This window comes from Sceloporus occidentalis, unplaced genomic scaffold (assembly GCF_023333645.1).
Source record: "Sceloporus occidentalis isolate IW3139 unplaced genomic scaffold, rSceOcc1.0.p SCAF_1, whole genome shotgun sequence".
NCBI lineage: Eukaryota > Metazoa > Chordata > Lepidosauria > Squamata > Phrynosomatidae > Sceloporus > Sceloporus occidentalis.
Window position 1 is genome coordinate 69,778,005 of NW_028316981.1, and position 19,089 is coordinate 69,797,093.

The 19,089-nt window shown below is 37.8% G+C and overlaps 1 protein-coding gene across 1 annotated transcript in view; it reads right to left on the bottom strand.

Annotated features, from left to right (window-relative positions):
* Positions 1-19,089, bottom strand: part of STAB1 (stabilin 1) — a 146,290-nt gene that overhangs the window by 89,678 nt on the left and 37,523 nt on the right. The window contains exons 11-18 of the mRNA XM_089524356.1: positions 18,669-18,760; positions 13,495-13,617; positions 12,670-12,825; positions 10,119-10,181; positions 7,943-8,056; positions 6,830-6,883; positions 3,671-3,751; positions 3,200-3,358 (exon numbers count right to left, since the gene is read on the bottom strand). Coding sequence (XP_089380482.1) covers positions 3,200-3,358; positions 3,671-3,751; positions 6,830-6,883; positions 7,943-8,056; positions 10,119-10,181; positions 12,670-12,825; positions 13,495-13,617; positions 18,669-18,760 — 842 coding nt within the window. The remainder of the gene's footprint in view (positions 1-3,199; positions 3,359-3,670; positions 3,752-6,829; positions 6,884-7,942; positions 8,057-10,118; positions 10,182-12,669; positions 12,826-13,494; positions 13,618-18,668; positions 18,761-19,089) is intronic.

Below are 19,089 nucleotides of genomic sequence, written 5' to 3' on the forward strand. Positions count from 1 at the left end.
TCATAGTAAACATGTATCTGGGAATGCTAGCTGGAAATAAATCTACAGAAGCAGGGATTTCCACAATTCAAATCACCCTACTGTCGTGTTCCAGAGAAGGTGCAACTAAAGTTTCCAAACCTCATGTTTACTATTGAGTGTGCCAATTTTTTTTCTACTTGCTTCCTGAAAGATTTCATCTGTGTTAACTGTCTGGAAAACAATCAACCCAGTATTCCATCAGCTTTTTATTCAGATGTCCTACTCTTGCTTGTTCATCTAAATACCCTAAAGGCACCAGATCCCATGTGATCTGGGAAGCTAAGCAGATTCTGTCAGGATTTGAAGGGTTAAAACACAGCACACAGGGAAATGCTTGATGTGTGTGTGTGTTTGGCCATGAGCATTCAGCACAGTGGCAAGGCTGATCATCCACAGCTGATGCTCATTGGGCCAAGGACACTTCAATGTCCAAGTGCACGTAGCCATGGATGATGAAACATGTGTCTGGATTGCAGAGGAGACACATGGCATGGCTACACACCTGAACTCACTGGGTTTGTGAGACCACATGGTCTGGAGTCTATATAAACCCAGGGGTTGCAAGGGTGTGGTGTGGGTTTGAAGTAGGAGTTTGGATTGGTATGTTTTGGAGTTTTAGAGATCTAGTTTTGTATTATAGCACTGTTAATAAAGAGCACTTTGGAGACTTTTGTTTCTCTGGTGGTTTATCAGACGAGGCTACAGCATCGGTTTGCTGTGTGTCCCTGGAGGCTCCTGCATTGCTGCAGTTCCTGGAAGACATCCAGTTGTTGTCATCCCAGTTGGGCTCTGGGAGCCACGCTTCGGCTTCTGGAAATATGCCAGCTCTGCTCCAAGGGTCTGATTTAACCCCAGGACTCGTTTGAGTTGCTGACAAGGGTTGTTGGACCCCAGCAGTTGCGCTGACAGATTCAACCCTGATAAGTACTTGAATGGGAGACCACTAACAAATGCCAACTGCTGTAGGCTATATTTCAGAGGAACGAACTGGCCAAATCTACTCTGAATATATCTTGCCTAAGAAAACAATATGAAATTAATGGGGTTGCCATACGTTGACAGGTGACTTGAAGGCACATACACACATATATACACATCTATCCTAGCTACTTCCACCAAGCCCAGTTACCCCCTTACAGAAAGGCAGAATAACAATCTTATGATTTTGTAAGTTTGTATTGTTAAATTGCTTTTATGTTGTACTTATAACTTTAATTTGAAAAGTTGTTATTATTTTAAAAGGAGGGTTTTATCTTGTTCACAACTGTCGGGAACTGTCTCTGTGGGCTAGTACACATCAGGAATGGCATTAACACCACACTCAGAGCTAACCCAAGACAACTGGCTGTCTAAAGTAGATTGGCAAATGCCATCTTTCCTCTTCCCAGCAACCACCATAACACTAAATGGTCAAGTTATGTGGGTATATGAGGAGAAAATTCCACAAATGCCTAACAAGCAAATACAACAACAGTAAAGCAGATAACTAACAGTGTGCTGTTCTTTCGTGACATACAACTCCAGCTGCCACAAACACCTGCTTCACACTGCTTCATAGCAGGCCTGACATAAAAAGCTTTCCCACTGTTTCTGGATATGAGGTTGGTTGTCTTCTATAGGTTGACCTCTATAAGGTGACTTGCCCAAAACAGCTGCTGAGGAGCAGAACAAGTGAAAATGATCCCTTTAGAGAATGTGGGGTAGTATTTTGAGGGCTTAACACCAATTTAAAATCAATTTAAAAATTTAGGTGGTGGGGATAATAGCCTTCTGAGGTCCTGTGGGAGTTTCCTGTACCTAATGATGATAATGATGATAATAATAATAACAATAATAATAATATGAATTATTTATATTCCCGCCTCTCCCTGCCACAGAGGATGCAAGAATCTTCTATCCTTTTAAAGGTTAAATGAGAAACAGTGGCATTAACTGTGCAATGATCTAATGTGTCATTTTTTTAAAAATGGCAATTTTAATTGTATTTTAATTTTATCACTATATTTCAGCTTATTTTGTTTTGTTATTTGTGAACCAGCTTGGGTCCCACACTGGAAAAAAGTGACATACAAATGCAACCAACCAACCAACCAACCAATCAAATAATTTATTTTCATTGTGTTACAGTTACAGAGGAAATGTTTCTCAAGACTAAAGACTGTTCAAGACGTTTCAAAAGATAATGTATTATCTATTCTCTCTCTAGAAGGTGACTTGTCATTTTACAACTTGATGACACAGTAGCAGTAGTAGCAGAAACAGCAGTATTTATTTAGTATACGGTAAGTTTATATTCCCCCTTTTTCCAATGAATTCAGTTGCCTCTTCCATTCTTCCCCTTATCTCCAGACTTATGCTGTGAGATAAGCTAGATAAAGCAAAAGTAACTAGTTCAAGGTTACCCATTGACTTTTAAAGGTGATTTGAACCTGGATTTTCCAAGTCCCAGTCCAGTGCTCTAATAACTTTACCGTATGGTGGTGACAACAATAACTGATGCAATCGTGTCCCTAATAAGCATACATTATCACAGTCTCTATGTGCTGCCAGAGTAGTAGCAAATGTCTGTGAAAGTCTACTCTCCCTGTGGAGGTTGTATACAAAGCCAGAGGAGAACTTCTCAGATGGAGTTGATTTTCAAATAAATAAAATGCTGGTGATAAGAAGCCCATTTTGAAGCATCTGCTTGCGTGTGTAGCTGCTGTGACGATAGCAGTGACCAGTTAATCTCTGTGCCAAGAAGTTCTGTCTACCTCTCCATCTAAGCAACAGGAAGCAGATGTTCACACTGAGGTGATGAAACAGTCCCAGACCAATTGGTAGGGGCTGCATCAACAGGAAAGGCCAGCTCTCGGAGGAATTGCAATAGTGTGGCCTCTGAAGAGCCAAGCGGCCTTTCTGACTCATAAATATTATGGGTATAATGTAGAAGCATAAAAATTGCATGCACAACCAAAAATGTGACTCTAAGAGTCATGTCAAAAAAGCAGAATTCACTGGGGAAAACAGTTGACTTAGCAGAAAAGCTGCCCTGAGGAAATGGTCAACCACAAGACAATCATTCTCTGCTGGAGTTCACATTGAGAGGATGCAGCATGCTTTCCCATCAGAACAGAATTTTCCAAAACAGAGGGGAACATGTCAGGAAAAGGAGAGAGATCGGAGAGATTTGACTTACCTCTACAATTTTGTAACTTTGTTCATTGCACCTATGTGGCAAAATAGGGACTATCGATGGTGGGATGAATATGCCATCCAAGGTGTGAATGATACCATTTGATGCCAAGATGTTCCTTTTATTTATCGCAACTTCTGAGTCACCCATCAGAATTCTTCCCTGATGTAAAAGAAATCATTGTTTCAGGGTTGTGTTCATTGTGCAGCTAGAAGTAAAAGAACTGTGGAAGGCAGCGCTATGGGTAAACAGACCTTGGGCAATTTACCTCTTTGATGGAAAAGCTGAAACATCCAGTCATTGCTGAATTCACACATACAAGAAGCTATGTGTGAAAAATCAACAATTTTGTTTTACATAAATATGCTTTAGTGCCAGCCAAGATTAGGTCAAACATTTCCCTAAGTTTTTTAGCCAAATGTTTTAGACATTCTGTTAATTGCAGTTGGAGGAACAACAGAACAAGGGACTTACATCCTCACTGACATGGATTTTCAGGATCTGATTCGCCATTGTCAGAATATGAGGCATCCCTATCAGTACTCCCACTTGTACCTGGAAAATAGAGTGTACATTGCATTATTATAGCCAGGAGATGAAATCCTGAACCAACACTTTCTGCTTATGAGCCACTTCTGTTTAGCACCCATAACCCTTGGCTTTCTGGACTGACATAGCTGTGGGTGTTTCCAGTTCCATGCTGGAGAAAGGCAGGCTAAAAATAAAATAAAATAAAATAAAAACACCTTTTATTTTGTAACTGCCTTGTCTGCCATTGCCTACCGTTTATAACCTTTTAGCATTTTTTCAACATTTATTACAAAAAAAAAATTCTTGCCACAAACATTAAGGAGACAAAACTGGAATAGTTGTACAACTCCTTTCCCCTGGTAGATCTATTCTAGGAACTATCTGCCTAGAACACCCTAAGCTTTAAAGTTGATAGCAAAATGGGAACAAGAAGGTGAGAGGAAGCTTCTCTAGATCCTTCTAGGCAGGATCCTATAGTGACAAATCTCTTACATAATGGTTTGTTACACAATGAATTGACACTACATATTCGTGCAGGGTGGCTGTGGTTACAAAAAGGAAAGAAGCAAAAAGAGGAAGCAGTTGCTCCTGTTCTGCACCAAGTATTCTTGGACTGCCTGGCTTCAAAGGGTCCTCAAAGACAAAGTACGATGGGAGAGACAGATTGTAAAACTGAATCCTTTCCCCCACTGTAGCTATCACCTCCATTTTCTTCTTTTCCCCACTGTCACTGCAGCCTTTTCCTTCTTTTCCTTGCCATCAGCCCTCTTTTCTCCTCTTCCTTGCATTGAACTACACCAGAGGAAGTCTAAGATCTTGGTTCATATGCCTTTCTTCCATTGCCTAATTCTGCTCCATTTCACCATTTATTTCTCTTTATAATTTTTACTCCTTTAGACAGATCTGTTGGCTTTAGAGTTTAGAGGGCTGACAAACATTAGATCTGAAATTTGGAAATTACAATACTCCCATAGTTCAAAACATTGTACTTGCTACTAAGAATATCTGAAAACAAAGGGTTTGTAATCTTCTCCATTACAGGAAGGTAAGGGATGACAAGTTGCTTAAAGCAGTACTTTCACACTATCCAGAAAGCTGAAAAGCTCCAAAACATTCTGATTACCAGAATATTTTGATCATGGGATATCTGTATATCTCACTTTAGTTTTTAAAAATGAGATTTATATCTCCATCACAAATGGCTGAGGTGCTTTAAAATTAGCTTGAAGGCTGAAATTTGATGTAGTTCAGTATAGCAATAATGAAGACTAAAATACAGCTGATACTTCCCATGTAAGAATTAGATTTAGAGCAGGTTGGCCTGCAGGAAATCCCTTGGGCACAAAACAGTCACGCTGCTGTACAAGGAGGTGCTGAAAAATTCTCAGCCTGGCCCATTTCACAAAATCTGAGTGTAATTTTGTCACTGTCACTTGAAACAGTGGGTTTTTTAAATTGTAAACTGCCAATTTGCAGTATCATAGCTCTTAATTTCTGGTTTTTTTCCAGATCATTGATAGAACCATGTCAACAAAAAGTGTGGAATTTTCAAGAGTAAGGAGCAGGGAGCAGACCCTAGGCCCAAAGTGATATGGAAAACCTTGCTGGAAGATGCCAGGTAAAGGAACAATAATTTAAATTACTATTATTACCTATTATTACCTATTATTAGTGAATTGTTTCTTATTGACTAGATAGATGGACTGTCAGTCAGGAACAAGTCAGAGAACAGATGCTGTGTACAATTCATATTACTACAACTTTAATTTGCAATGTTAATTATTTAATTTGCAGTATGCAAATTTTGCATTGCAAATTAAATAATTAATATTGCAAATTAAGTTCATATTTACAAACCCAGTTTGAAATCAAATTGGCCACAAAGCAGACCCATTAAATATGTTCGCAGCAAACTGTGATGGCACCTGGACAGCATTTTGTACAGTAAAATCAGATCATAATAGACAAGTCTGCATTGAGCAAATAGACTGCTCAATGTGTGTATATTTGTGTGTATAGCATTTAAAAAACCTTCACAATTCTATTATTCAAATTGCAATATGGCCCTCCCCACAACTGTTTTGATTTTTCAAAAAGCAGAACCCAAAATAAAACATGAGATATCATCTTCAGGGATCTCTCACATCACATCTCATTTGGCCCTAAGACTGTATTTCTTTGAGCACTGACATTGGAGTTTACCCTACTGATATCAGTATGACTTACTTTTGAGTAAACACAGAGAGGATGAAAATTAAAGGAAACCATAAACCACTTCCTAGTCATGTGGCAGCAAATCTTATATAAGTGGTTAGGATGTGACACATACTGCCAGGCCAAATGTTACACAACTCATGGTATTTCACCCCTTATGGAAGCAGATATGCCAATGCAAATGTTAATGATCAAGGGCATGATTCAAATTCCAAAGAGTAAACCTTGATGTTACCATTTTATATAAGGGATGCCATTTTACTATGCCATTATAATGGGACTTGAGGAGCCACGGGGAGTCCTGGAACTAAACCCAAGCAAATACCAAGGGCCTAATGTACAATAAGCTGCCTCATTATTAATGGGGCAAAGTTCCAAATAAGCATGTGCTCAGTGGGAAATTACATGTAAACATGTATAGGAACTGACTACAATATGACCATAGCTCCATTCCAATAGAACATTGCATATGGTGGGTTTGCACTAGTGATCTGGGAACATCCACCAGATGGGAGGGCACTACAAGTCCCTTTTAAGATCAGGATATTAAAGGACTTTTTGTGGTTTTAAAAGAAAATTTGGATGTAAGTGATGGCAGAAATAACCACTTCCTTTTAAGTTCATTTATTTATTTAAAAAACTGTGTTAGCTGTTTAGCAGTTTTAAAAAACTGTTTAGCTGGTATGTATTAAAATGCTTTTTTGCTTCGCCTGTTGTTGTATTTTCATTTTGCTAGCCATACAGGGAACCTTAAGGACGGAAGGCATTTCAGGAAAACCAATCCATTTATCCTCTTTGATACCCAAAGAGTTTTTAATAAGGTACAGATTGTTTGCAAATGTGTTGAAATGAAGCAGGAAAAAAAAGGTGGAAATGAGGGCGCCTTACCGCTGCTGTTGAGTAGATATGGTGTTTCACAAGTTCCTGAAGCTTGTTTATTCCCTGGAGCAGGAAGAAAGCAATTAGATCATTCCAGACACATTTTGCATAACTACAATAATGAGTGCTGATTGCTAATATAAATGCCAAATGCTTGGGTATGCAAATTATACTTCAAATGGCTTATTTCAAAATCAGAATTCCTTCCTGAAGTATCAAAGGAAGGACAACATAGTTTTTACAAATGTGCTGAGAATAATTTTTGCACCCTAAGAAGTTCAACTTTTATATACCAGGAAACAGAATGTTTGTGTATTTATCAGTGTTCTAAGCAGACAGTCTTTTAACATACTTGTATGTGCAAAATCAGAGTATTCAGAAAGACTACGGTATCAAAGGGCATGGAAGGAAGGTGCTGGTCAGCAAAGGAAAAAGGACAGGATGTCACTCTAGGAGAGAAGGAAATGTGTTGGACACAGAAGATTTACTTCTTGACCTCTGAAGATGTTGCCTGTATAAGCATTTCTCCACAGCCAGGCAAGCTAGAATCAGGCTTTCTGCTAAAAAAAAAAATTAATTAAAAAATGAAAACAGAAAGCCATATTTGGTGCTAATTTTCATATTCCAGTCTACATGTCATAACAGTAGCTGGACTTTGAGAGTTTACAGTTGACCAAGATGCCATGTAATATGTTAACATGTGAAATCCTTGCAAAATACTGTATTTTATTAACATGGATCATTGCAGATGTGGACTGCATGTAGCAAAAGTAAACAAAATTAAAAAACTGTGTGTTGAATCATGACTTATATAACCTTTGTGTGAAGCTGACTCCTATGGGGAGATGCATTCTCTAGACAATTTGTAGATTGTGACTGTCAAGGAGTCATTCCTATGATTTATTTTCTTCCTTGTGAAGTATCTGAAAGTGGTTCAGACAGGAACAATAGGCTACATCAACCTTCCCCAGCTTGGTGCCTTACAGATATGTTGAATGGCTATGGTGGTCAGGCATAATGGCAGCTAGAGTCCAACACATCTGGGAGGGACAAATCATATATCCTTGAAGTAATTGTAAAGCTACAGCATTATTTTGAGATTGGTAATGCAGACAGTCTCACCTCTGTGAAGAGATAAATTAGCCTTCCATCTCTCAGTTTATCCACAGCTTCATTACTTGGTACAAACACAGTGAAAGGTCCAGGGCCTTCTAAAATTGAGGGCAGACCACAATTCTGCAAAATATTAGGAACCATCACCATGGATATTACAATAGAAAATGATTAGCAAAATTAATGACTTTCAGTGTATACTGTAATGAACTGGCTCACAGAAGTGAGTAACAGATGATGACAATTTTGTCCCAGGATTTTGCTAGGTTTGTGTGTTTACGTGTTTTCACATTGCCTTACGGCAAACCCAGTTTATAAAGTTCTTATGCAAGAAGTACTTGGGGGTGGTTGCCATTGCCTTCCTCTGAAATATAGCCTACAGCACCTGGTATTCCTTGACAGTCTCTCATCCAAGCAGTATTTTAAAAATTAATATTCAGTTATATTCCATATATAACTCGTAATCTGACTAAAGTCCTATTGAGATGCTACAAATTAGCTATAGTTAATTTAAGACCAATTGATTTCAACAGGATTTTGTGACACTGTTTCATTGGATAAGAACCAATGTATGTAAGAGAAAAGTTACATGCCTTCAGATGGTCCCGGGTGAAGTGAATAAGTTCTGTAAATAGACAAAAGGATAAGATGACTTGACATCTGAAGACTGGAAACTCATCTCTTGAAACTATTTCAGTGGACATCAGAAAGAGGAATTAGGCAATGCTGGAAAGCATTTAAACCATCATTATTTGACAGGTACTCCTTTCTTGTTGTTGCTGCCTATATGAAAAGTGTGGATGAATTCCATGCAGACTTCAAAATTATAGCTCTGTAATCTGGTCAAAAATCCATATGATCAACCGAGTTGGAGAACTGGAATTGGAGCATTTAAGGCCCAAAACAGACGGGCCAAAAGAAGTGGCTTACAGTTGCTTTGGAGGCGTGGTGTTCAGGAGATGCATACACTCAAAGTGACCAAAAGCCTCTCCGAAGCCACTTTGAGGTGGCAGGTGCCAGACTTTTCAGGAGCAGATTTAATTCACTCCTGCTGGCAGTCCATTTGGGATTGTGGTGGTGGGCTGCTTCGTGAGCGGGCTGTGCAGTTGCCATGGTACTAGCCCAATTGGGGCTGTCTGCTTCAGCCCTAAGTTAGACTGTGCACAATACACAAGAAAGGTCATGTGCCTAAACTTCATAAAGTGATTCCATTATCCCTGAGTGAAATATATTTTTATGTAAGGGATATGGTTCTCTTGCCACAAACACGTATTATAAAATTGTTTTTAATTGCTGTAAGGCCAACTTTGACTTATGGTGACCTTATGAATAAGAGACCTCCAAGTCACCCTGTTGTCAGCAGCCCCAATCAGGTATTGCAAACTCATTTTACAAAATGCATGTTACAAAAAGAAATACATCTGATAATTTGAAAATGTTGGTTGATTTTGTGAAGCAATTGCTTGAAATAGTTAATTTCATTTTCCTCCTACATCTTTTCAGTACAAGTTGGAACATCCCAACACAAGGGTAACTCTACTGAAATCAACAGGTCTTAAATATGCTTTCTACTGGATTATAACCTTGCTTTGTCTGTCTAGGTGAAACTACACATTAGGTGGTGGTGGTGGTGGTGCACATTCCCTGAGATTAACATTCTCTTTCCAAAACTGCATTTCATCAGAAATACATTGTTCAGTAATTAAAACTTTAAATAAATCCAATGTTTATTTCCAATAATGAGTCACATAAGAAAGCTAATGCAAGATGTGTAGGTGAGGAAATGCAAGTGATATGACAAACAGACATCTTCCACAATTTGAAGAAGCATATGTTCTAAATATTTGCTGATCTAGTTTGATGCTTCTAGAGACATATTCCCAAAAGATTATTCTGAGAAGAAGAAAAAAATATTGAAATCTCATAACCCAGACCAACAACTATATTACCAAACTGCCTTCTGTGACTCTCCTTGACAGGAATAAGCTCCCGAGTCTTACTTTTTTTAATTGAGAACTCCATTAGTTCCCTCTCTTTTTTCTTGTTAATCAAGAACCCTTTTCTAGCCTCTTAAATAAAAACATTCATATAAAAATTAAAAATATATATTTCTAAGAAAATACTACAGCAACCCAGTGCTTATTTTACTGACTGTAAGGTGTTTAGATGAGGAAGATAGCCTTACTTCCAAAATAGTTTGAAATCGGCTGGCAATCTCCATTGAAGCTAGAATCTCTGTAACTGTTTTCTGGGGGGAAGGAAAGAGAAAGACATGAGATGAAGATATGATAGATGCTAGGTATTTCCAGATGAGGCTTTTCCTGTGCAACCACATTGCCTCCTTTACAGAATATTACAGGAAGTGCAAACATTACTATTTTCCATTTGAGGGCAAGAATGTGGGAAAGAACAACAGCATTTACCTCCTCCTTTACCCCATGCTAGCAGATTTTGTACAACAGCAGCTCTCAGCTAGCAGTACAGTCACAGGAATGCTTACTGTGAGGTCCACTGAGTTCAATGAGATTTATTTTGTAGGATTCTGTGTTTAGGATCACATTTGTTATATTACACTTGATCTTAGCCAAAAGGCCAAGAAGCGATAATGTTATTTTATGTCTATATGCCAGCCTTCTTCAACATGGCATCTGCAAACATTTTTGACTAAAGCTTCTGCCATCCCTGGCCATTGGCTATTCTGACTGGGGCTAATGAGAATTGTACAGTGGGCCCTTGGTATCCACTGGGGTTTGGTTCCAGGACACCCCCCCCCCATGGATACCAAAATCTATGTATATTCAAGTCCCATTAAATACAGTGACATAATAATACGCTGTCCCGGATATGAAAGGCAAAATTTCAAGCCATGGATGGTTGAATCTGTGAATAAAGAATCCTTGGATAGAGAGAGCTGACTGTAGCTAAAAACACCAGGAGGCCACCAAATTGGGGAAGTCAGATGACATTATTTGAAATATGTTAATCATATGTATCTTTCAAGGTAACATTCAAAGTAGGCATAATACCATGTGTGCTATATTGTGTCACAAGGAAGCAAATGCAAACGATGTAGTGATGATGGACCAAACACGGCATGTTGTAAAACATTGTATGCTACCAGCTTGTAAATCTCTCTGCATTTACATCAAACAAAATTTACTTCCAGTAAATCGAAATAAATAGTATTTCTTAGATGAGATGCTGCTCCCAAGCTGTGGAATTCCCTTTCATGGAAAGCTAGCTTTGGTCCTTCGCTGTTCTCTGTCTATCAGCAGGCAAACTTTTTTTTTTATTTAGGCAGGCCTTTAGCAATGAACTAGTTTTTTCACGTGGGTCTTTAATGGTGTGTATCTATGTACTATGCTTGTATGTTTCTTACTTTGTTTTAAATGCTCTTTGACTATTAAATTAAGGCTTTTAATAGGATTCTTTAATTTTAAAAAAACCTTTATGGAAAAGTTAGACATCATGCTTTATCAAATATAATCAGAAAGTCCTTCAAGAGTTCCTCCAACTAAGATTAAGGCAAGTTGCTCTTTGTCTAAAGAGATTTTGGGAGAGACAAGATGAGGGGTATATTTAAATTAGGACTCAGAAAAAGTGATTTAAGTTTCCTATGTTTTTCATAGAAAAAGTGATTCTAATGAAATTTAAGAAATTATCACATGCGCCTATTCCTGATGGGATAGATGCACGTTTAACCCATCAACGACAGCCTGTATGCAACCCGAATTTATCCCGTGGCTTTTCAAGAACAGGAATTTCCATTTCTTGAAAAAGCCACGGGATGAGCATAAGCTGCATATGGGCTGTCAACTGGGAATGCGGTAAGATCCATCATTGATGGGTTAAACGCATGTCTATCCCAACTAGCATAGGAGTGTGCAATAATCTCCATCGAATCAATTTTTCTGAGTTCTGCTTTAAATATAGTGCTGATCAGCTTTTCCCTGAGTCCTACTGTATATACTTGACTATAAGCTGACCTCATGCATAAGTTGAGGGCAAGTTTTGGGGCCATAATTATGGATTTTGATAGGATCTCTGGGTAAGTTGAGGGCAAAACTTAGGGGCATATAATAAAGGATCTAATGGATGAAACAAATGAAAACAATGCCAAAGAACTTACAAAATCCCAGTAGGCATAACTGTTTGCACTCACACTAAAGGCTGAATGGGTGGGGACAAGGGGAGTAAGTGCTTCCAGAACAGATTACACTCTTGCCTTTCACCACGGGATGGTTCCTTTTAAAAATAAGAGTTAAAAGCACAATACCTTCATTGAACAGTGGATAAATTGACTCAAGTTTTTTGGGTCAACGTTTTGACTAAAATTTCTAGACTTATACATTAGTATATACAGCAATTCAAATATAGTACTGTACAGTTTAGTTACAACTGTAACTGTGGGGATATGAGGGGAACATTTTATTTTATGGCAACTTCTTTCTAGGCGCACCTTATATTTATACTTCAGGATTTGTAGGGAACATGAATCATGTTGTCAGATCACTCTTAGAAGATGTCTGGGGGTTCACTGAACACTGCTAATGGTAGAACTGAGCAGTGTACTCTGAAGAAGAAATCTAGAAGATACTTTCTCACAATCCCCATCATCTGCCAATCATCTGCCCTCCTCTCATTTTCAACAAGGGGTATTCCTATTATTATTATTATTATTATTATTATTATTATTATTATCCTTTATTTATATAACACTGTAAATTTACACATACCTCTGAGCTTCCAATCTCTTCCATGGGTTTTTTCCTGAAGGTATTAACAATGTGTATAATCCCATTAGCAGCTGGAACGTTTGGCTTTTTGATGGTATACAACTCTCCTGGGATATCTGAATATCTGAAAGTGTTGAATCCACTGGATCGTAACCTCTAGTGGGGGGGAAAGGATTATTCTGAGATGGAAATTTAAGTACAGTAGATAACTGACAGAATGAGACATCTGTCCTCAATGGCCACAAGATGTGACAATTTCGTTTCCACCACACCACCCTATTTTTCTGTTCTTGAAAGTACCTTTCTAAGCTTTGACTTTGCTGGAATCTTCCAGTAACGACACTAATCAAAACCCACTGTGTCCTCCACATGCCTCATCCCCATATCTATCTCAGCAGCTAAACCAGCTGTTGTTTTTAGGCCTAGTTTCCACTTTAATGTTCGTTTTATTAGTTACATTTATGCCCTGCCTCTTCTCCAGTAAGCTCACATTTGTGTACATGTTTCTTTTCCTCTTCACTTTATCCTTGCAACAACTCTTTGTGAGAAAGTGACTGGCCCAAGGTCACCCAGCGAGTTTCAAGTGAAATCCATGAGAAATGGCAACAATACTAAGCAGAATATACAATTAAACCTTGAGAATTTTGGAGAAAAGCATTGGGCAACTCTTTGTATGATATTTAATACTAAACATGAGACTTCAGAGTACAATGAAAGAGGAGAATCGGGGGGGGGGGGGGAGAGCTGAAGCTGCTTCAAAGTAGATTTATATCCCCATTTTAATTATCTCAAGCCAGGTATATAGAAATAAAATGATCATTTTACCTCATCATTGAAGGTTACTTTATGGCCAGACAATGTCCACAGCTCTTTGGTTTTGGTCATATCACTCAACAAATGTTGTCCAGGTATTATGTGCATTTTGCATAAATTCTGTGCATATGTAACCTTTCCAGAGAAAAAATATGATGTCCGAGACCAGAAGTGTTAATATATTTTCTTCACATTCTAATTCAACAATACAAATGTTTGCTCATATAGCAATAATATCAGCTTGGATAATGCAAGATATTATTAAAATTAGGAATCAGTTTTAATTTTTACTGGGGCAGGAACTGAAACAGCTTATGTTCATGTTCACAAACTGGGTTGCTTTCACACTAACTAATTTCTCTGGAATTAGTTGATTCTCTAACTGTTTAACAAAACTATCAGATGTATCAGATTTAACAGGACTATCCACTTCTGAGCTTCCTTCAGAGATTGAACATCTCACCACCATGTCTTTCCATTATCTCAACAAGAATGTGTCATCACCATCCTAAATTTATTATGGCAATGACAGAACCTACTCACCCCACCCCCCCAAAAAAAAAATCCCCTTTATAACATTATACATTTCCCATCCCATCTGAAGGAAGCACAGAGTTCTGGCTTTGTCTGACTTGCCTTTGTCCTTTGTTCCTCATATTGAGCCTGTAGCAAAGTCATGTCAGTTTTTCCTTTATAGCGTCACTAAAATTAGACATTTCCCCTCTGCTTCCTCCATCAAGACTTTAATCCATGTTTTAGCACTCATTTCCCAACTCGATTATGGTAATCTTCTTTTGACTGGTCTTCTGTTATTTTACCTTAGTCCTTTGGTTTTCATTCTTCATTCTGCTGCTAAGATTATCTTTTTGGCCCATCATGTTGATGTAATTTTTCATGTTACCCCACTTTTTATATCCTTTCATTGGCTACCCATTCCCTCTAAGATTCGGTATAAGTTGTTCTGTCATTCAAGGCCCTACATATCCTAGCTCCTCTTTATCTTGCAGCTCTCATCTCCTTTTACCAGTCTATTAGAAATCTGCGCTCTGGGAATACTGGGCTTCTTACCCAGCCAACCGTTTCCTCTTCCTTGGCTCAGCTTTATCCTTTCTCTCTTGCCACCTCCTATTCCTGGAATCACCTCCCTGTAAACCTGTGAACTGCTCCTTCTCTTGCTGTTTTTAAATCCAAATTGAAAACTTTTTTGTTTTCTAAAACTTTTGGAATCTCAGATTGTTTTATATTTTTACTATAATTGATTACCTGTTTTTGACTGTACTTTGTGTTTGTGTATGTAGCTTTTTTGCATTGCAAGTAGTTCTAAATGTTTTATTCTGTGGTAAAGCACCTTATACATTGATGGTGCTTTATAAACAAGTAATAAACAGATGGCATCATTGTCAGCCTGTGGCATTCCAGTGTTCTGTGTGTTGTCCACCCATTTTATTCAAATCTGATATGTGACCACATTTTTAATAAACTATCAATATGGTATGGGACTTGGAAAGGTAGCTATGAAGGAACTAGACAAGAACCTGAAGTATCAACATATATCATCATATATATAGTATTCAATGATATATGTTGACACTTCAGGTTCTTGTCAGTTTCTATGTATGGTTGTGAAAGCTGGACAGTGAAGAAAGTGAATAGATAATTTAAAATGTGGTGCTGGAGAAGAGTTCTACAGATACTATAGACTTCTAAAAAGACAAATGTCTTGAGCAAATCAAGCCTGAATTTTCTGTAGATGCCAAGATGACTAAACAGACTGTTGTACTTTGGACAGATCACCAGAAGAAATGACTCACTAGAAAAGACACTAATGCTTAGCAAAGTAGGAAAAGGGGAAGACCACATTTCAGATGGATAAACTCAGTGAAGGAAGCCACAATCCTGAGTCTGCAAGACCTGAGCAGGCTCTTGAAGTCTCTCATTCACATTTGTTGCCATACGTCTAAGCTAACTTGATGGCAGTTAACAACAACAAATTGTATGGACAAAGTGCTACTAAGAAAGCAAGCTTGTATATGTCACCTTAGTAATAAATCTTACTGAGTTCCACGGCACTTACTGTCATGTATATAGGATTGCAGACTATAGGATTTTAAGGGTTTCATGACTTTAATTAAATATTTTTTTTGCAGGTTTGCTTTCTTATGATATAGATACAGTGCAGAAATAGATAGTTAATTAATTATCCCAGTGTTGAGTTATGACATATCTTATGTGTCAAGGGCCCAAAACTGATGGCCCAAAAGGGCCACCATCAGGCCGATCCAGGAGTGGGTGTGTGCATGACGCACAATGCAGGATAGTGCAGAAGCTGTGCTTGGGGCCCCTAAGGTGGCCCAATCCCGGACACAAAAGGAGTGGAATGAAATTGCTCTTTTGCCACGGCCCATTCAGGACCAGAGGCTGCTCCAAGTTGCTTGTCTGCTTAATCCCATTATTAGTTTAATACAGAAAATAAAACAGTTTATAGCATGAAATTAATTACAAATGTGATTGATTTGATCAAACAAGGGAAAAATTAAACTAAAAATTCCTTATATTGACAAAGGAAGTATCTGGCTGAGTGAAGTGGTTGTATCAGGTCTCTATTATAGATCAACTACAGTTTGGTCCAAATTTAAAACAATGTAAATATAAGAGCAAACAGATTTCAGGCTTGTCAAATCTACTACTATTGATTGGATCCATCAACCAGAGCCATGGTGCTTTTGAATATATTATGCCTTTGTTTTCCAGATCAAAACTGAATTGACAGGCCTTTCACACAAATGTTTAGTTACCTTAAGCTTTCTTCATTTCTGCAGACTGATTCAGGTGGAAAACATAATATTATTGTTGCCAGTGAAAAGAATTTGAAGACAAAACATTTGTCAATCTAGTGGAAACCATTCAGTTAACCCAGACTACTTTAGCCCACCAACAATGATGTGGGTTTTCTAGAAAAAGCAGAACTGGAAAGTACTATAAATATTGTTATCGGATCTTGCACATTTGGTTTAAATGTAATATACAAACACATTCAAAATTTTATGTGCATATTATTTTATTAGATCATTTGTAATAATGTAAAAAATAGCCTATCCTTTCCTTATATATAATAAAAATGAATACACCTCAAAGAATACTGTCTTTTTTAAGGACACATACATAAAGAGCACCAAACTTGATATATCTTATATCAACAGCTGTATAGCTGTAATATTTTCAACCTCACTCACTCTTCACTGCTTATTAGTTCCATTTGAAGTTGAGAAAAGATTGCTTCAGTGCAATTACCGTAGTTGAACTTTCTGTTTTACTCAAGATTGACTGAAGTATGCTATGAATAAATGTGGAGGTAGAGAGAGAGAGAGAGAGAGAGAGGAGAGAGAGAGATACAGATACAGATGTTGCGAAAAATTTATATGGAAATATATAGCATCAGAAATATTTTTGGAAAACTTTCTATCCCACATCTGTGACCAGCCGTTCAGAAAGGGGAAACATTTAGCATTTGTGACTGACTGCTGAATGAGATTTAATTTTAAATAAACATTAAAGGAGGATTTGAGCCAGGAGAAAAAATACACTACATTAAGTGTTTGTGCTCAACTTCTGTTTGAATTCAATTGTGAAAAACAAAGATATTTTACATTAAGGAGCTCTAGTGAGGAAGCAACTATTATTCCTTTCTGGAGAGAACAGTGGATATCTTCAAATGATTTCTTTTGCCATTATTTCCCTTTCTTCTTCTTATATATTAGCAACTACCTATGGAGATTCCATAAAACTGTCTTGAAAGTAAGTCAGTTTACTTTCAAAGTAACAGTTACCCTCAGAACTATCAGAGATTATTGTGGTTATCTTTTCAGATTTCTGTAAGAGAGGTGGAGAGATTCAGCAAAGGTGAAATGTATAACTCACTCTCAAACTGTTAGCATATCCTATACCCGTCACTGAATATGTGGTTTCATATTCTCATATCTAGCATCAGAAATGTTTTTAAAAGGTTATGTTGACCCTTGGAACACTAGGAAGTTACACATGTGAGAAGGCATGCTGGCCTGAGAACATGTGGGAGACTCAGATAGCACTAAATTAAAGTTAAATGTGTTTGCTGCTTACTTTGTCCTCTCCCAAGCTTTCTGCATATCTTCTTGCAATGGAGACTCACAGTGAGTCCCATCGCAAAGCAGTTATTGAGTATACTTCCACTTCACCCCAGGCTGGGTCCCTATTCACCCTTCCTGTCCAACTCAAATGCAATCAATGTTTTGTCGCTCTAGAGTTAAAACCAACAGCTGTTCCGAAGTCCTTTTGTCAGTTCCATGGGAAAACCACTAAGCCTTTGTTACACCAATGGATAGTATCAAGGTACTCTTTGAGGCTATGAAATTGAATATAAATATCAGCCCCAGACATAGTCCCCATGTGCTCACGGTCTGCCTGTGGACCCTGTGTGCACCTAAAATCCCTCACTCTCACTGTCTCTTCAGGACTAGTAATTATTAACCTCTCTAATCCCCAGGTTCTAGCTATCTAGTCTTCCATTCTTTCCTTTCTCTTAGCCTTTATGGCTCTTCAGGTGCATTGATTTTGAGTTGTGTGTACCTTTACACATTTCTCAATAAAACTTTTATTCATTGAATCCAGATTCTCTCTGCAGTTGGTACCTTAGTTACCCCTCTCTCCCAGGTCTGCCTTTGAGCTATCAATTCCCCAAACACCAAGGAGATGCTGATACTGTTGGTGAGGATCCCAAGTCCCCTCCTACTTTCTAGGGTAACAAAACACACTGATCAGTTATCATCTAACAATAGTAGATAGCAACAAACAGTTATTTTGGGGCAAATAACTACTATAAAAGCTCATTTCATTACTCATACCAATAATCTCAATATACAAAACAAGTGAGTAGCTAAAATTGTAGGTTACTTCAATGTGGATAAAAATATCTAGTCTAAAACAGTATGGACGAGGTCAAATGGCCTAAAACTAACTCTTAGTCCTACATAAACTAGACTCATTGAGTCAATGGGAAATTTTAAGTTCCACTGACTCAGTCAGTCTACTATAGTTGGGCTAACAGTTGAACTGAGACCACTGTTCTTCCTTTCCCACTTTCCCACAATACAAATTTCAGAAGCAGGAAGTTACCAAGTGTGTTTACACGATATACAAAGAATACTTACATTGAAATTGATTTTACTTTCAAAACGAAGAAGGGATGGCACAAACACTGTAAAAGGTCCATATTTTTCCAGGAATACTGAACAACCCAACTCTATTGAAAGACAAGGAAAAATTCAGTGAATATATAGATAATGATACATTTGATAGGATTTATTACTTTCCTTTGCAATAACTTTGCAATATCTACTGTCCTATCTTCAGGCAGAAGGAAATAATTAAACTTTTTTGGGGCAGTCAAAAAGAGACATTTGATTGTGGACTTCTTCATATTTATATCCTTTTAAAAATGTAGCTAACTCTGCTGCTTTCCTAAACTATACGATGGAAGATAACTCTTTCCTTTGTGTTATTTCCCTGATTTAAGTTTTGTTTGTATTTATTTTAATCCCCTCATCCTTAAAGTGCTCAAGGTGCAATATA